Source organism: Diceros bicornis, chromosome 4 (genome assembly GCF_020826845.1).
Source record: "Diceros bicornis minor isolate mBicDic1 chromosome 4, mDicBic1.mat.cur, whole genome shotgun sequence".
NCBI classification, from domain to species: Eukaryota; Metazoa; Chordata; class Mammalia; order Perissodactyla; family Rhinocerotidae; genus Diceros; species Diceros bicornis.
The window spans coordinates 77,439,331-77,455,281 of NC_080743.1; the positions used below are offsets into that span (position 1 = coordinate 77,439,331).

General features: G+C 41.3%; 3 protein-coding genes across 3 annotated transcripts in view; all 3 read right to left on the reverse strand.

The window, feature by feature from the left end:
• Positions 1-15,951, reverse strand: part of LPGAT1 (lysophosphatidylglycerol acyltransferase 1) — a 321,343-nt gene that overhangs the window by 184,638 nt on the left and 120,754 nt on the right. The gene's annotated exons all lie outside the window — the stretch shown is intronic.
• The window catches only part of INTS7 (integrator complex subunit 7), a 340,989-nt gene that overhangs the window by 30,842 nt on the left and 294,196 nt on the right, over positions 1-15,951 (reverse strand). The window lies entirely within an intron of this gene.
• Positions 2,788-14,765, reverse strand: NEK2 (NIMA related kinase 2). Its single transcript, XM_058539799.1, has 8 exons — positions 14,595-14,765; positions 13,540-13,757; positions 13,010-13,250; positions 10,798-10,880; positions 9,904-10,030; positions 8,775-8,994; positions 7,184-7,309; positions 2,788-3,680 (listed from the first exon to the last, which is right to left on the reverse strand). The coding sequence occupies exons 1-8, from the start codon at positions 14,688-14,690 to the stop codon at positions 3,454-3,456; spliced, it is 1,338 nt and encodes a 445-aa protein (XP_058395782.1). The 5' UTR covers positions 14,691-14,765; the 3' UTR covers positions 2,788-3,453.

Here is a 15,951-nt window from a genome sequence, read left to right on the forward strand (position 1 = left end):
GAAGTCAAAAATGTCACCTCAGAAACTAGCAGTGCCTCTTCCTAGCTCTGATCTCTGAGCTTCAGTTTCCCGCATAAAATGTGACACTAATGATGCCTGTTTCTCAGGAGGTGTTGTGAGGATTGAATGAAATAATGAGAATAAGGCATTTAACCAACACCTGGCATGTAATCTCTCAGTGATAACCAGTCACACTGGCTCTATCGCGTGTGGGATTTCTGGTCTAATAGAACCATGGCGCCACCTGGTGGTTGCTGCCTCTCAGAACAGGGGGTTACTCATCCTCAAATCCAGCGACTCTTTTCAAGTGCCTATGAGCAGGTTTTGGTTGGTTGAACTCGTTGTTTAAACACGGAAAGCCTGTAAAGGTAAGCACGTGTTGGTGTCTAGCAGAACATCTTAGAATGATCTTAGAAAGAGATGCTGGAGAAGCGTCATTTGGGAAGACTCCCTCCACCTCCCCATGGAAAAGATCCCCTTCTAATCTGCCATCATTGCCAAATCCCCCGGAAGCTCCCAGCTTTAGGGGTGAACAGGAAACAAGGTTTTGTTGGCTTTAGAGTGGAGACAGGGGATGCGTAATCAGATTAAAAACCTTTCTCCTCAGTTTCCGAGCTTCTGCCCACTTTCAAGGCAGCCTCCTCCTCTTCCTGCTACACCCCTCATTACCACCTCTTCTGAAATTGCAACCCCCACATTCCCCACTAGCCTCTCCTGCAGCATCCTGCTCCTCAGCACTAACATGCTCTATATGTTGCTTGTTTACTATCAGGCCCTATTTGAATGGAATCTCCTTGAGGGCAGGGAGTTCAGTGTTCCTTTGTTGCTATATCTTCACACCTGAAACAGTGCCTGGCTCATAGCAGGTGCTCATTTACTGTTTGTTGATTGAAGGAAGGAAGGAAGGAAAATGAAGGTGGAGTCTAAGACGGGGAAAACCAGAGAAGCTATCTCAGGATGCCACAGATTTAAAAATAAAAAGAAAACATTATTTTCTAAGGTAGGAAAGGAGTTTCCTAAAGAAAGGGCTGGTTTCATGAGAGTGAGACCAGGGCAGTCACACAGGCCCCACTGTAGAAGGACCTGGCATTCAGAAGGGCCTGGCACCTGGGGTTTAATGCTCTGTGGTTGCAGTCTTGAAAGTCTTAATAATTGCGTCTTTGAATTTCTGTTTTGGAAGTCAAGTTCAATGGGACAATGTGCATGTGGCGGGGCTTGGAGCCTTAGTTCATGCATTATCCTGCCTCCTGCCACCAGCTTCCCCCACCCCCAGTGCACCAGGTCCCACCCAGCCTCCCCTTCCTGCCCATGCCCCATGACTGCTGCCTACTCTGCTCCCAGCAGGGGCCTGGGCATGGGCAAGGGAAGGGTCAGGGTTGGGTGCCTATGCCCCCAAGCATCTCAGGGCAGGGCATGGCAGCATCTGCCCACCAGTGCTTTTCCCTCCTCCTGGTGCTGGTAGCCCCATGGCATGCCTGGTAGATGGCCAGCTGGAGGCCATATCTTGGCAGCGGTGATCCAGGTACCCTGATCCAGATACAAAGTCCTAGCTTGGAGGTGTAAAGATCCTTGTGGTGACCTACCTGCCGTGGGTTGCGGCAGTGGGCCTGAGGGAAAGGAAGACACCTGGCTCGACTTCTCCAGCCTGGCAGTGTGTAGGTCTGGTGGCTGGAGAGAGGGGGAACCAAGCAGGCAGCAGAGTCAGGGGTCCCCAGATGCCTGTGACAGGGCTGTGTGTGTGTTTGTCTCTTCTGGCCAGCTTGAAGCACCCTCCTGGGATGAGCCACAAAATACAAATTATGTAATTTCAGTGATTCAACACATGAGTTAAATGTGCTATTTGCATTTAAAAGTGGCTTCACACAATATAAAAGATGAATAGGAAAACTTAAATTTTTTTTTTTTTTTTTTTGCTTACAACATTAAATAGCAAATAATGCCATAGTAAGCAGAGAGATCTTGGAAGAAAGGAAAAGGCTTTATATGAACCTTTAATGGTGCTTGTTCCCTGCTTTTTGAACAAGGAGCCCCACATTGTTATTTTGCACTAGGCCCTGCAAATCATGTAGCTGGCCAGGAGTTATTCTCAACATTTGTATCAAAGTGGTCCTGTTAGGATTAATCTATGGACATACCATAAAGGCATGGGAATCAGTTTCTGATTGTGTTTGGATAATATCATTTGTCTTTGATGGAACTACATGACCAACTGGGTATAAACCTATAATAAAATAACTAACACAGGGGCTATTTCTTCCCATTTATTATTAACCCTCATAACTTGGACTTATTTCACAAAACTAAAAGGATTAGCATTGCCAGGAAAACATCACATGAAAAATGTGATGGGCACAGCAAGGACTGCTAATTCATATTAAAAGGCAGACATATTAGAAAAAATCCACTAAAACCAAAATGTTTCCTTCAAGGGTGAAGTGTATTCCAACAAGTTGTAGCTTAGATCGGGTTTCTAGAGTGGCCCTACTGACATTTTGTTGGGGGCCCATCCTGTGCACCGTAGGATGTTTAGCAGTATCCCCAGCCTTTACCCACTCAATGCCAGCAGCACCCCTCCTCCCAATCATGACAATTAAAAATTGCCAAATGTCCCCAGGGGGGCAAAACTGCCCCCAGTTAAGGACCACTGGCTTAGGTGTACTAACGAGATGGGTAGTAAAGTGCCATTACAGCTCTTGTGAGCATCAGATTGATGTACTCGTCCCTACCCTCCAAGGCCTATGAATCACAAACACAGACTCGCTCCAACTAAGAGATCAACAAACCCAAGAGACATAAATATAAGGAAACTAAAGAACTCTTTTATTTAGTGAGAAAGAGGTGGGTAAATGACAGCTAGCTCATATACTGTTAAAAAGAATAAAAAGGAAAAAAAGAACATAGACATCACAGTGATGAATTTTCACAAAGGTGACAGATTTGTACTACAGAGCAATGGGATATTTATAAGCAAGATGGCATGGTATTAGTAACTAGTTTGTATCCAATTAGATTTTCTAAGCTCAAGAACATTTAAAACCTCAGACTTAAATTTTAAATGTAGACAAGACAATTGTAAGCACACCACTCAGTCATTTAAAACGTCTAAGTACTACTCCCGGGTAAATATTTTTTTCCTGACATTATTTTCCCCCAACATTTAGAAGGTAACATTTCATGTTCCCGTAGTAATCACACACAGGATTAAAAGCCCAACCAACCAAGAAAGTGTCATTCTTTCTATAAAGTGTTCTTAATAAAGGAAAGAAAAATTAAAGATGTGGACATTTTTACAATTGTTGCTGAACAACAGCAAAAGCAATTCCAAAATATGCTTACTATACAAAAATGCATGGCTCACAGAACCAAGTATATACAGCCACAGCAGTTGAATATCAATCTTTAAAGGGTCGGCAATATTTAATACTGTACACAGCCCCGTGTCTCTCGGCTGGGCTAGCGCATGCCTAGAATCTGTCTGCTTTTCAGCTGGTAATTTTTTTCAATATCTGATAGGGCTTGAGCACGCAGCTGAGCAGCATGAAGCCTTTTTTTCAGGTCTCTGCACTTGGATTTGGAGGTGAGCTGACTCTCAGAATTCTCAGTCCTCAGGACGTTCTCTTTACTTTCCCCACTGAAATGAACTTTCTTCTTAATTATCGAGGATGGAAGATCCAAAAGTTCTTCAGAAAAAAAAAAGAAAACGGGTTTTGAGTTACTTGAACAGAGTTCAACTCCTCCATACTTATCAGACTTATCAAAAATATTTATTTTACAGGTCATATTTGAAATCTGGATACCTGCCTTGTTTTCTCTGGGATGGGAGGTAGGGGCATGAGGCTGGCAGAAATCAATCAGCCTTTTAATCCACAGCACTGAAAAAATACTTCTGGAAGGTGCCAAAAATCAAAGAACGTATGTTTTATTCTCTTAGCAATCAACTTTTCTCTTAAGGTTAAATGCACTGGGGATTAAGGGCCACAATATAAAACTTCCGGAAATCAGTGTTATTTATCTCTATTCTTGAAAACAAGTGCCATTCTACCCAGAACACATTACTTCCAGAAAAATATGGAAGCAGAAGCTCTTACAGAGAGCACCTACAGTTTTGGTTAAATATTCAAGAACACTTATTTCAAAGCAGCTTAACTGAGCAGAAACTTGTTTGAAAAAGAACCTAAACAAATTCAGTGTGGAAAAGGTAAATCAAGTAACAGTGTAGTGAAAAACGTGAATTGTGTTTTTTACATGAAAAAAAAATTTAAAGTAATAACTCTAATTAGCTACTGACAGAACTCTCGGGAGGTCGCGGACTTGCAGGTTTGAGTTCCAGAACCTTTTAATTTTTCCTTTGTGCCAATTTAAAAGAAATATGTTCAAATATTTACTGATCTCACCGTCCGGCCCATTGTGGACCAAACAGAGGCCCTATTCTAGTAGGAGGAGTAGACCACAAACAAATAAACAGGTGCACATGAGGAACATCTGAGGGTGAAAAATAACACCGAGAAAGGGAGACAGAGGCGCTGGGTGATGTTTGCAGTGATGAAGCCTCAGAATAAGGTGACTTGAGCAGAGACCTGATGAAAGCGAGGAAGCAAGAAGCCACGGGACTAGCTTGAGGAACCGCGCTCCTGGCCCAAGAAAGGGAAAGGCCTTGAGGTAGGAGGAGGCTGCGCAGAAAAACACTGCCTTCCAGTTGTCCCGTGCCTTCCTGCTTCACACATTGTTTCTGCTGCAAAGCAAACTTGATTGCTTCTAGACCTTAACCTATTGTTTCAAATAGATCCACCTTTCATTACCACCAGGACACAGTACAAATTGGTATACGCTTGTAAACCAACAATGTAAATTGTGGTAAATCTCACTAATGGCATAGCAACCACCCTGGCACCAAGGGACAATATTTTGATCATCAATGCTTTCCAACGAAAGATTATAAATCAAAAAGGGGAAAATAATAAATAAATGGCAAGCAATAGGATATACTGGAGTATATGAGGAAGCCATTTGGTATAAAACTAATTCAGCCTGACATCATTTTTCCAAAAGAGCCTGATGTGGCCATTGAGCATGCATTGTATATCTGCTTTAAGCATTTACCACGTCCTCAAGACAAGAACAAATGCCCTTAAGATAAAGATGTAACTTCCCCCACAGTGGCACTTCCTTAAGGATAAGCATCTCTCCCTAGGCTAGGAATTGACTGCTGCGCTCACCCTGTGACCACCCAGCTCAAGACAACAGACCTGCTACCTGCTGTGTCCATCGATCACTGTGCTGACAGGGCAATCTTGTGACTACTGTAAAGGGACATTGCAATCACGTGATACATGCTCTTTGATGGTATATAACCACTCTGTACACCCCACTTCTTTGGAGTGCTCCATTCCTTTGTGGAAGGACTCTCTCGGGCTATATGGCCCTCAAATCTGGTTCATAATAAACTCACCCCAAGTTTGATTTATAGATTGGTTATGGATTATTTGGGTTGACACTAAGAACACCTTTAAAGAAGATGTTGCTGCTGACTGTGAGGATCTCCTTATATTTATGATGTTTTCCTCCTTTCTGAATTTTATAGCCCAAAGACAGGGATGGGATATTTCCAACTGTCCAGAGTTCACAATGGCACCCAGTCCCCACTGCTTTGTTGCTTATCTTATGGCTCTGACACACTCAGGACTTTAAAATATCTCCTAGCCCCAGAGGATACTCATTTCTACAGCTCATTTTAAGTATTTGCCATGATTCGTGTACAGGTAGATTCCAATACCTACCTACAAAACACACCATCCTTCTCTAGCTCAAAGATTCTCAGGGCAAGATGTAAATAAACTCTTTAACTGGAAGAGCCGTCCCCAACAGGGCCTTCAAGAATTCTTAGCAATGGGTTTGATGCATGAAACTCAGTCAGATAAAAATTTCTCCTCAGTCTATCACAGAAATCATGATTTAAGTCTATTTTGTCTTTATGGATGGCAGTGTGGAATCTAAGAAAAGCTGAAATAAATATTATAAAAGTACTGAAATGGTGGATAGCAATATTGAGAAAAAAGAAAGAAGATATTCTAACAGAGATGAAGCCAAAGTTTTATATAATCTTTGTTCCTTTACTTCCATCACTAGCTTCATTTATTTCCACCACTTAACACTTTAAAGTTATTGTAATCATCAAACTAACTTAAGTAGTTTTTTTGTCTGTTCCATCTACAAAATGCTGTTGTGCTCACTGAAGTGACCAAATTCTCTTAGTTTATTCCAGATGGAAATGAGGCCTTCATAGATGCTGTCCTACATGGCATGAGGGAGCCCTAAGAACTCTAAGTTTCACTGGAAAATTCAGACACTCAATTTTTAAAATCAGTAGAAGACTTTTTAAAATAATTTGTGTCGTAAAGAAATCAAGAGAAAAGATGTTTAACACTTTGAATTTTCTATAATCTTAAACAGTAGGTTAAATTAGACTTAGGGTTTCTGTGAAATGAAGAAAACCTGTGAGAAGCTGGTTCACTGGTACACACACTAAGCCCCTCTGACCAGAGTGATGGGACAACGCCCACAAAGGCAGGGCCCTAAAAAGGCTGGCTGTCTACGTACTAGACCCTGAATAACAAGGGAAACACACAGAGTGTACGTAGATACTAAACAATCCAATTTTGACAGACACACGTTTCAATTTGAACAGGTCTTAGCAAAGATCCAAAAGTGATGGCCTGTTCTACAGTTGGTCTATCACATCTTTTAAGCCATACTTTCTATGAAGGATGTGGCATGTATTATTTGGTCATGTGGCAACAGTAAAATGCTAGGATTTTTACTTGAAAATGGAGAGCAATGTACCGTTTTGATAATATACCCAGAAAAAAATCTGAAATGCACAGCATTTTTTAAATGTCCTTATTTTTAAAGATAGATATCAAATACTAAACACATGGTTTGATAAGGGAAATAAAATAGAAGATGAAATCATTATGACTCGCTGCCTCAGGTCTATGAACCCAGTAAATAAATCTCTGCTATAACAGAATTCTTACTTCTAGTGAAATGTATATATTCAATTAACTTCATCTTAAAATTCCAGACATTGTAAATTAAAAGGCTACGAAAGCCACCGTGGGGGCAACGCTGTGCTGGTTTCTTCATCTGTGGCAGCAGCTGCTGTTTACTGAGTTGATTCTCATACCTGGTCTACTGGCCAGCGACAGGAACTTGTGTTCCTTCAGCAGGCTGTAATTCTTCAACAGACTGTCTGCTCTAGCAAGCTTGTCCTCAGCCAGTCTCTCACGAACACAAAGCTCACGTTCCTTCTCTTTAAAAAGGGAATGGAATGAGAAAGAAAGAAATTAACAAGCAGCTTTGGGTATAAAACAATTTACATTTGGTAATCTTATCGCTTTTCCTTGTCACTAAGACTAGTGTGCCTGACCAGCGATTAGTAATGCTCTGTGAAAGCATTCTCACCATATACCCCAGTCATCCTGATTGTACTAGTTTTTAACTCAGTGTTTTATTATGTTGTCTGTTGTCTTAGGTTTTCTTACTAGGACTGGTTTAAGCACAAGTACTAAGTTAGTTTCAACCTTTGGTCATGTTGTGTAGAAGTAACTCATTGGGGGAAACAAAAAACTAAAGCCATTTCTGCTCTTCACTGAAAAGGGGCAACATTTCATTTACAAGAGTTACCTGGGCTCACAGTACAAACCTTCCTTCTTCTGGGTGAATGACAGCACCCAAATAGAAGGGAAAAAACCACAACTCAGTTAGGAGGTACTCCTTTAGATCAGTAACAAAGGCTATTATTTATTCATGGTTCAGAATTCAGAAAGTTCAGATTTCAGTTGCTATATGAAATTACAAAACACTGGGGAAAGTTTTAATAAAAACTTTTTTTTTTTAATAAAATTCTTTTGACAGAAGAGTCAAAAAAAAGGTTTCCGGGTAAGCATAGGTTGTACCTCTACAGAAGGCATATCTCACAGTACCATACAATCATCATTAGGAAGTAAAACAGTAACGAATGCACTGGATGCTTATAAGCGCATTTAAATAGAAAAAAATTTGTAAGGTTTAAATTGGGCATAAAGCTGCAGAAACGAAATCAGTGAGCCATGAGGGTGGGTGAGGGACAGTCACGACCCCACTGCTCATCTCTCCATGTGAAAATGAAGAGCCTCACTGCTGTCGCTACCTTGCACAATCCTAAACCCTGGTAACAGCTCTCACCTCAGTGGAGTAGACAGACTTTCCACATGAAAAACTAATTAGCACCCATCAGATCATTGCTTATAAACCTAGAATATCTTGTACCGCATTCTCTATTGAATTGCCTGAACATATCTAGTCCTATGTACTGCAGGATTTGAGACCTGGACTGTGTTGGAGCAGCCACATCAGAAGGTAGAAGTAATGGTTTTTATTATGGAAGGCAGCAAATTCTAAGACCTTCCTTTACAATGGAAAAACTTTAGAGTGTATATATTAAGGAAGAGAAAGAAAAAGTAACCCCACAGTAAAGTATAATGGCTACTACATTAGGGCCATCACAGTGGGTGCCCAACAATATAATGATAGCAACTCATCTCAGAGGAGGCTCAACCTGAAGGCTTCAGCAAGCTTGATTTACATATTCCACAATACATAGTTTGTTTCTCAAGTATTTATGAGAATGTTCTAATAGAATACACACAAATAAAATACTCCATTCAAACAGATTTTCACACACATCAAAATAATCTTTCTCTTGCTCTCTTTGCCTCGCCCCCATTCAGACTTACGCTCCAGTCTTTCTTCTCTGGCCTTGAGGGCTCGCTCTCGCTCCTGTAACTGTATTTCCTTTAGTTTCAGCTCACTCAACACAGAGCTGGAATCCTGCAACTTTTCAGGGTCTCCCAATCGTCGCCCTCTTCTCTCGGGATTTCTTCTTTGCTCTTCTGCAACCAAGTCTGCTATCAAAGGATTCTCAAGAATTTCTTCAACAGAAGGTCGATGGTAATCCTGGGAAAAAATATTCAGTGTTACAGTCAGATTTCATAACAGAATACTCATCCTAAAAGAGCAGTTACATTAAAAACAGCACATATTTCCAAGACAAAAGAAAGGACTCCTTTAAGGATGAGTCTTAAACACCTGAAAAATGGGTCACTGGTGACTTTAACTCATGAGGTTCTGAGTCCACAAAGTAGCACAGATTTTAGCTTACCTTTGTTCCCCTTTAACCTAGAAGGCTCAAGCCCTGTGCTCACGCTTGGTGGCACCTCTAGGGTTTGTTTTAGGGCAAATGCTGCCCTTGCGTCTCTAAACTACTTGAAGCAGGATGCTCTCTCACTGACCTTCAATCTTGTTACTTCACCTCAATCTTCCTTTGTAATCCCACAGCATTTCACTTCTGCTCTTAAATCAGCCTGATCCCTAGGACATCTCCCTCCTCATCCCATGGCCAGATCTTTTCCACATAATCTCTTTATTCATTTCCCTGCTGCTCTTTTTAGCCACCCCTCCTCCCCACACATACACCCCTATCTCTAATGGTCTCTAATCTCTCAATTGGAGTTAGAGGTAGCGTAATATAGTCTTATTTCTGGCCCATTCCCGTACCACCTGCCACTCTGCAGTAGGCGGGGACAACGGGAACTGAGGATTTGGTTCCTTTTTTCAATCTTTCTTTGCTACCAACCATCTGTTACCAGGGCAGAGAGTGGGAGGAGACACAAAGAAGGCACAGAAGGTAGGGCAGCAAGGAGGTGCAACCTGCCAAATTTACATATGTTTTCACTTGTGTTAACAGAGTAGATTTAGCTAAGGAACTATATTTAATGTTTTTTCAGTCTCATTGCTCTACAAGAGAGAACATATACTCAAAACTTTGAGAGATAGAAACAAACAATATAATCTTATAATCTTTACCTTTAAATTTAACATCCTCGTAATAATGTCATTCAATTCATCAGAGTAACGATATGGAATTCGCCTGAATTTGCCTTCTCTGATCTTTCCAGCTAGTTCTTTCTGGTTGAAAGCTGTAAATGGAGGCCTGGGGGGGGAAATTTTTTAAATGTAGAAATGAAAATATATAATAAGAATCAAATCAAAAGCATAGTTTAAGTTGCAGTTTGTATTTATGTTTCTACTTCTGAGATTTTCTTTTACAGCTAAGTTTCCCAATCTTGGCAATATTACCATTTGTGGGCCTATAATTCTTTGTTGTGGGGGTGGTCCTGTGCATCACAACATGTTTTGCAGCATCGCTGGCCTCTATCCACTAGATGCCAGGATCATTCCCCAGTTGTGACAAACAAAAATGTCTCCAGATATTGTCAAATGTCCCTTGGGGGCAAAATTGCTTCCCTCCCCCCTCAGTTGAGAACCACTGCTCTACAGAATAGCTTAGAAGGAAAAAAAAAAAAACGAAAAGAAAAAAGGGAAAGAATTGGAGCTCTTTCTGATCTCCAAGCCCCCGGACCTCTCCCCTGGACCTTTGTTTCGTTTCTTCCATATCCTTATGGTAGCTGTACGTTACCTGCCTGACCTGTGTGCTCTCCCCTTGAGCTAAACATCAGTGTAACAGGGAAGCTTGGAATCAGGTTAGAAGCTTGAACAAGTCAAGATCCAGCCTCATGGGTTAAAATATTAATTTGTATATAATTTTTTTAACCTGTCCATCTACCTCAATTTTAACTTAGGGTATAATTCTTTCAGACTTGAATAAGCATGGATGTTCAAAAAGCTGAACCCAGTGAAAGGTGACAAACCTCTCTCAGTATAAACCTCAGACTAGAAATGTGTCTTCTTCATACTTACATTAATGCACACAGTTCATACAGCAAACAACCTAGTGACCAGATATCCGATTTCTCATTGTAGGACATGCGATTCATTTGTTCCTTAAGGGGGAAAAAGGTAAAGTAGAAGGATTTAAAAGTTTCTTTTGTTTTAAAACTTATAAAATTACCCCTGAGACAAAAATGGAAACTTAAAGTTTGGTAATATTCACTCAAGGGAAAAAATTTTATATCATAATATTTTATATCTAACAAAAATTTCAAATACAAAAGGCTGATTCAGCTTACATCAGATCTTGTATCATAATAACAAAAAGTGGTATTCTGTACTTTATCTTCAAATTTATATTGGAAAAAAGACAATGATCTTATCCTAATATGCTTTGTCATATATAATTCATTCACTTATTAGTCATTCACAAATGTTACATTAAGTGTTACTATAGGCGAGGCACTGGCAATTCACGGGTGAATATGAGACCTCTACCCTCAAGGCATTCATAATCTAGAAACTTCATTTTAAAAGAACCAGAGAAAATTCCAGAATAACCAAAACATACATCTAGCTCACATTTAAATGGATATAGACATAAAAGGCTAATTGAATTATTCATTTATGTATTTTTTCCTTAGTCCACTGTATAAACCACCATAGCAACCAATATTCTCATGTCTTGTTCTAATGTTTGTCCTTCTTCGACATTTACAGTAACACCAGTCTACCATAGCTCCTATTCTCAACAGAGGGCACAGATGCAAGGACCAAAATACACAGGAGTCTTCTTAGTGTTTTAAAGTACAACAGGTGAGGGCCGGCCCCGTGGCTTAGCGGTTAAGTGCGTGCGCTCCGCTACTGGTGGCCCAGGTTTGGATCCCGGCGCGCACCGACGCACCGCTTCCCCGGCCATGCTAAGGCCGCGTCCCACATACAGCAACCAGACGGCTGTGCAACTATGACATACAACTATCTACTGGTGCTTTGGGGGAAAAAAATAAATAAATAAGTAAATAAAAATTTATAATAAAAATAAAAATAAAGTACAACAGGTGAGTCCGAGACCACTTCCTGACAATCAATGCCTTAGGGAAGGCTGAACTGATCTAATTACAAGGGCAGGAGGGAAAAGGAACAAAAGAATTGCACAGGTTTCAAATTTTCCAAGAACTACTTCTGGATAATTTTCCTTTATGTTAAAGGCTTTCTATTTGCAACTTGATCTGGCAAGAAAATGACACTCTTCTGGCCATGTCTAATCTTAGTCAAAAACAAAATCATTAATTTACAAAGCTTTATACTATAGTCAGATCAGTTAATATAACCAAAAAAGATTTAGAATATCCTAGAAATGTTTGTGAACTCTTAAAAAAATTAATAAATATCTCTCCATCTTTATCTGCTCAGATTTCATCTACAGCACACTGGTGCTATCACTTATTGATTCAAGCTTTTTAAAAGCCATCAAGCGATATCTAGAGAGTCATAAACAGTTCATACCCTTTGACCCAGCAATTTCATTTTGAGACCTATACCCCAAGGAAATAACCAAAAAGGAAGAAAGGATAATTTATACAAAGATATGCATAGCAGTGCTCCTTAGAATGGTGAGAAATTTTGGAAACAAAATATCTAGCAATAGAGGAAACAAATAAGTAAAGTGGGTGGTCTCTGCACCTCCACTGTAGGAAAAGTCAAGAAAAAAAGAACAAGTACAGAAAGTTAACACCGTAAAAACATGTTATCTGAAGTGAGTGAGCCTCTTGAGCCCTGAATCTCCATGCACAAGAATCATCTACAGTCTGTTAAAATATGGAGTCCAAAATAAAAGGGGGGGAGGGCAGAATGCAAGGACCTGTCCAGAGACCCAAATTCACTGGATTTGGGGCCCAGGACTCTGCATTTTAAACAAATATTCCAAACAAGTAAAAGCTGGTGTCCAGGACTTATGGCACTTTGAGAAACACTGCTGTTGAGAGCAAAGACAAAACCTAGGTCATCATTGTAACCCCAGAGGTGAGCACCTGGTAGTCACTCAATAAAAGCTTACCTGAATTGCTGATACAGAGGAGTTTAATGGTCTGGTGGTCCATTTGGAAAATACAAATTTAAAAGGAAATAGTATTATTAATTCTTGGCTATTGGATATTACTAAACAAACACAAAGCTCAATTTCTCTGCATTTGAATGCTTGCATGAAGATGTTAAAAAAGTATCTAAATTCTGAGATACTTACAGGAGACATGTAATAAGGTGTGCCAACAAATGTTTTTGCAAAACTCGTATCATGGTTTAATATTCTAGCTAGCCCAAAGTCTCCAAGCTTAACGTTTTGCTTGCCATCCAGGAAAACATTGGCTGGTTTCAGGTCCCGATGCAGCACAGTATGACCACCATCGCTTCGTCTGTGACATTCTTTTAGGGCCAGAGTCAGCTGAGTCATCACTCGAAGAACAAACTCTTCATCTAAGTATTGTCTGAAATCAAAGCAGTTATATAGCATATAACTTCTGAATAAAACCATTACAAAGATGGGATGATATGAATTATCTAGTTTTCAAAGTGTAGAAGTAGGGAAATAAATTATTTTGATATGAAATATGGGTGTTGATTCACCAAGGATTTTCTAAAGTACTGTGGACTCATCAAACAAATACAAGCACACTCTTCCACATTACTAAGTACTTCATTCCTGACCCTAAAACAGGATGCTTAAAGAAATGAAACTAGGCCCATTTTCAGGTTATATTTAAAAGATTAATTTACCTTTCCTTGGTTCCCTTCATAATTACACTAGCCAGGTCTCCTCCTTCGCAATATTCCATTACAATGTACAGTGTTGTGTTGGTTCGGTCAATAATTCGATCGTAGTAACGGACAATGTTTGGATGTTTCAGTTCACGAAGCAAATTCACTTCAGAAACAAGCATTTGTTTCTCAGCTTCTGTCATAGAGCCATAGTCAAGTTCTTTCCAAACTAATATCTGAAATAAGAATTTCCAAGGTATAAATGAACGTTCCAAAATTTAAAATTTTTAAAAATTACTTGCCTATTAAATAGATCATACAGTCATTATCATCTAATTTCATTCAATGAACTTAAGGACCCCTGAGTTTATTTTCATAATCTTCCTCTAATTTTTAAGCAGTAAATGGTGCAATAGGAGAGAGAGGGATGAGAGACATTAGGCCTCCCTCAACCCCCTACCCTCACTTGTTTTGTGGGAGGTTGGCAAAAAGTACTTTGGTCAAGGCTGGAGCGGAGGTAGTCCAAGTTCCTGATCATCCCAACCAGTCAAGTTTTTCCAGGGTGAGAGACCTTACTAAAGATCCCTCCAGCAGCAGCTAGGCAGTTTCCTCTCATCGTTTCTTGTATTGTTTCTCATTGTATAAGGTCTACCTACACACACTGGGAAATATGAATCAATAACCAGAATAATGGGTATTTTAAATGAGTCTGACTGCAAGACATAAAGCTCCAGGTTCTGGGGGCCCCGCCCCTTTCTCTCGTCTGAGAGGGCTACTCTTCTCTAAAAATAGCTCAGAAGTCAGCTACCTGTCACCAATGGAAGGCCCTCAGCAGGTCAAAGCAGGAAAAAGGAAGGAAATGGAAGAGAAAGGAAAAAAGACGGTAAAAATATGCTATATCAAAAAATACAGTCTCCCGTTCCTTGAGCGACCCAGGACAGACGCAGGCCTGGGGAAGATGGCTGACTCTTGCAGGCACCCTGCTTTCGAGATCCACAAGCCCAGGCCTCTCGCTTCCCTTCGGCGGCGGCGGGCGCAGCAGGGGCGGAGACAGGGCAGGGGCCCGCGCTCACCTTGCCGTCGCTCTTCCTCCGGATCTTCTGGCAGCGGCCGTAGGACCCCGTGCCGATGGTGTACAGCACCTCATAGTCCTCCGCCCGAGTCGGCATGGCCGGGCCGGCCGCACGACTCCTGCAGGTCGCGATGCAGGCACCTAGCTGCAGCCACCGACTCCGGGACCCCTCCGAACCCCACTGCCCCGCAGCTCCAGTGTCCACCCCCGTTTAACCGTCGCGGGCCCTGGACTCGCAGTCTATTGGCCCGCGGTCAGGTCGCTTCTCCTCTCTGATTGGCTAAGGAGAACACAACACCATGGGCATCTTGGGAAAAGCCTATCGCTAGGCAACCGCGTCGGTGTCGGCGTCTGCTTTCAACCTCTAGGGAGAAAGGGGCGGAGCCAAATCAAAGGCAGGGAGGGAGGTAGAAAGCGGCAGCAGGTGGGTGCCCGCGGCTCTATTCCTCTGGCTGAGGTGTAACCAAAGTCCAGAGATCTTTCCTCAGACTTCTTTGCACACTGCCTCAACCAACTACCTTCTGACCGTTGCACTCTGACCCCTCACACTACCCACTGTTCTCTCGCAGCTTCCTGTACCCTGAGCCTGGGCGGGGTCACGCGGAAGACTTGGTGAGAGTGAAGTACAGAGATCAAAAGTGCAGTCCCTCTCTAAAGGATGCGCGGATGAGTGCTGGCTCTGGTGCGGGGGTGTGCCAAGCACTTTGCGTGTCTTGTCTCGTTTATTTCTCAACACAAACCTATAACGGAGGAAGTAGTGTTATCATTTCCCATGAGGAAATGGAAGCACAGAAAGGTTAAATTATTTGCTTTAGGTCCAACGTCCGGGAAGAGAAGAATCAATGTGAAAACAGTGGTTACTCATGGTAATGATTTAAAGTTCACACACGACGTCAGAGTGCAGTCACCATAGACTATTTTTTTACTGAGATATAATCGACATACAATCTTATATTAGTTTCAAGTGTACAACGTAGTGATTTGACATTTTCACATAGGGACTATATTTTTGAACACCAAATTTAGAGGCCTGTTCAAATGCAGAGGATGTGTACAAAACCTCAGGGTAGAATATGGAAGTCCCTGATGTTTTGGAATACCCAGAGAATATGATGGCTCTAAGGCAGAGACAGTCAGGGACCTTTAAGACTCCTACAAAAAAAAATTTTATTAGAAAAGACTACCAAATAGGGTAGTTGGGATGCTGGATGCTGGACACATATTTAACTGACAATACTTCATTGAACGCAGCCTCTTCTGGGCACCCACAGAAACCAACATTTTCAGCTCACCCAGCCAAATGGAACATTCTCATTTTTAGCTGGGAGAGGGGACCTGGAGGCCCCTGGGTGGGGCTG

Excerpts from the sequence above, each read along its gene's own strand:
- NEK2 (XM_058539799.1), bottom strand. The coding sequence starts at position 14,690 with ATGCCGACTCGGGCGGAGGACTATGAGGTGCTGTACACCATCGGCACG. Across the intron at positions 7,310-8,774 it reads CAGAGAAGAAAGACTGGAGC|AGAAGGAACGTGAGCTTTGT; the intron begins GTAAGTCTGAAT and ends CCCTTTTTAAAG. Across the intron at positions 3,681-7,183 it reads GTCGCTGGCCAGTAGACCAG|AACTTTTGGATCTTCCATCC; the intron begins GTATGAGAATCA and ends TTTTTTCTGAAG.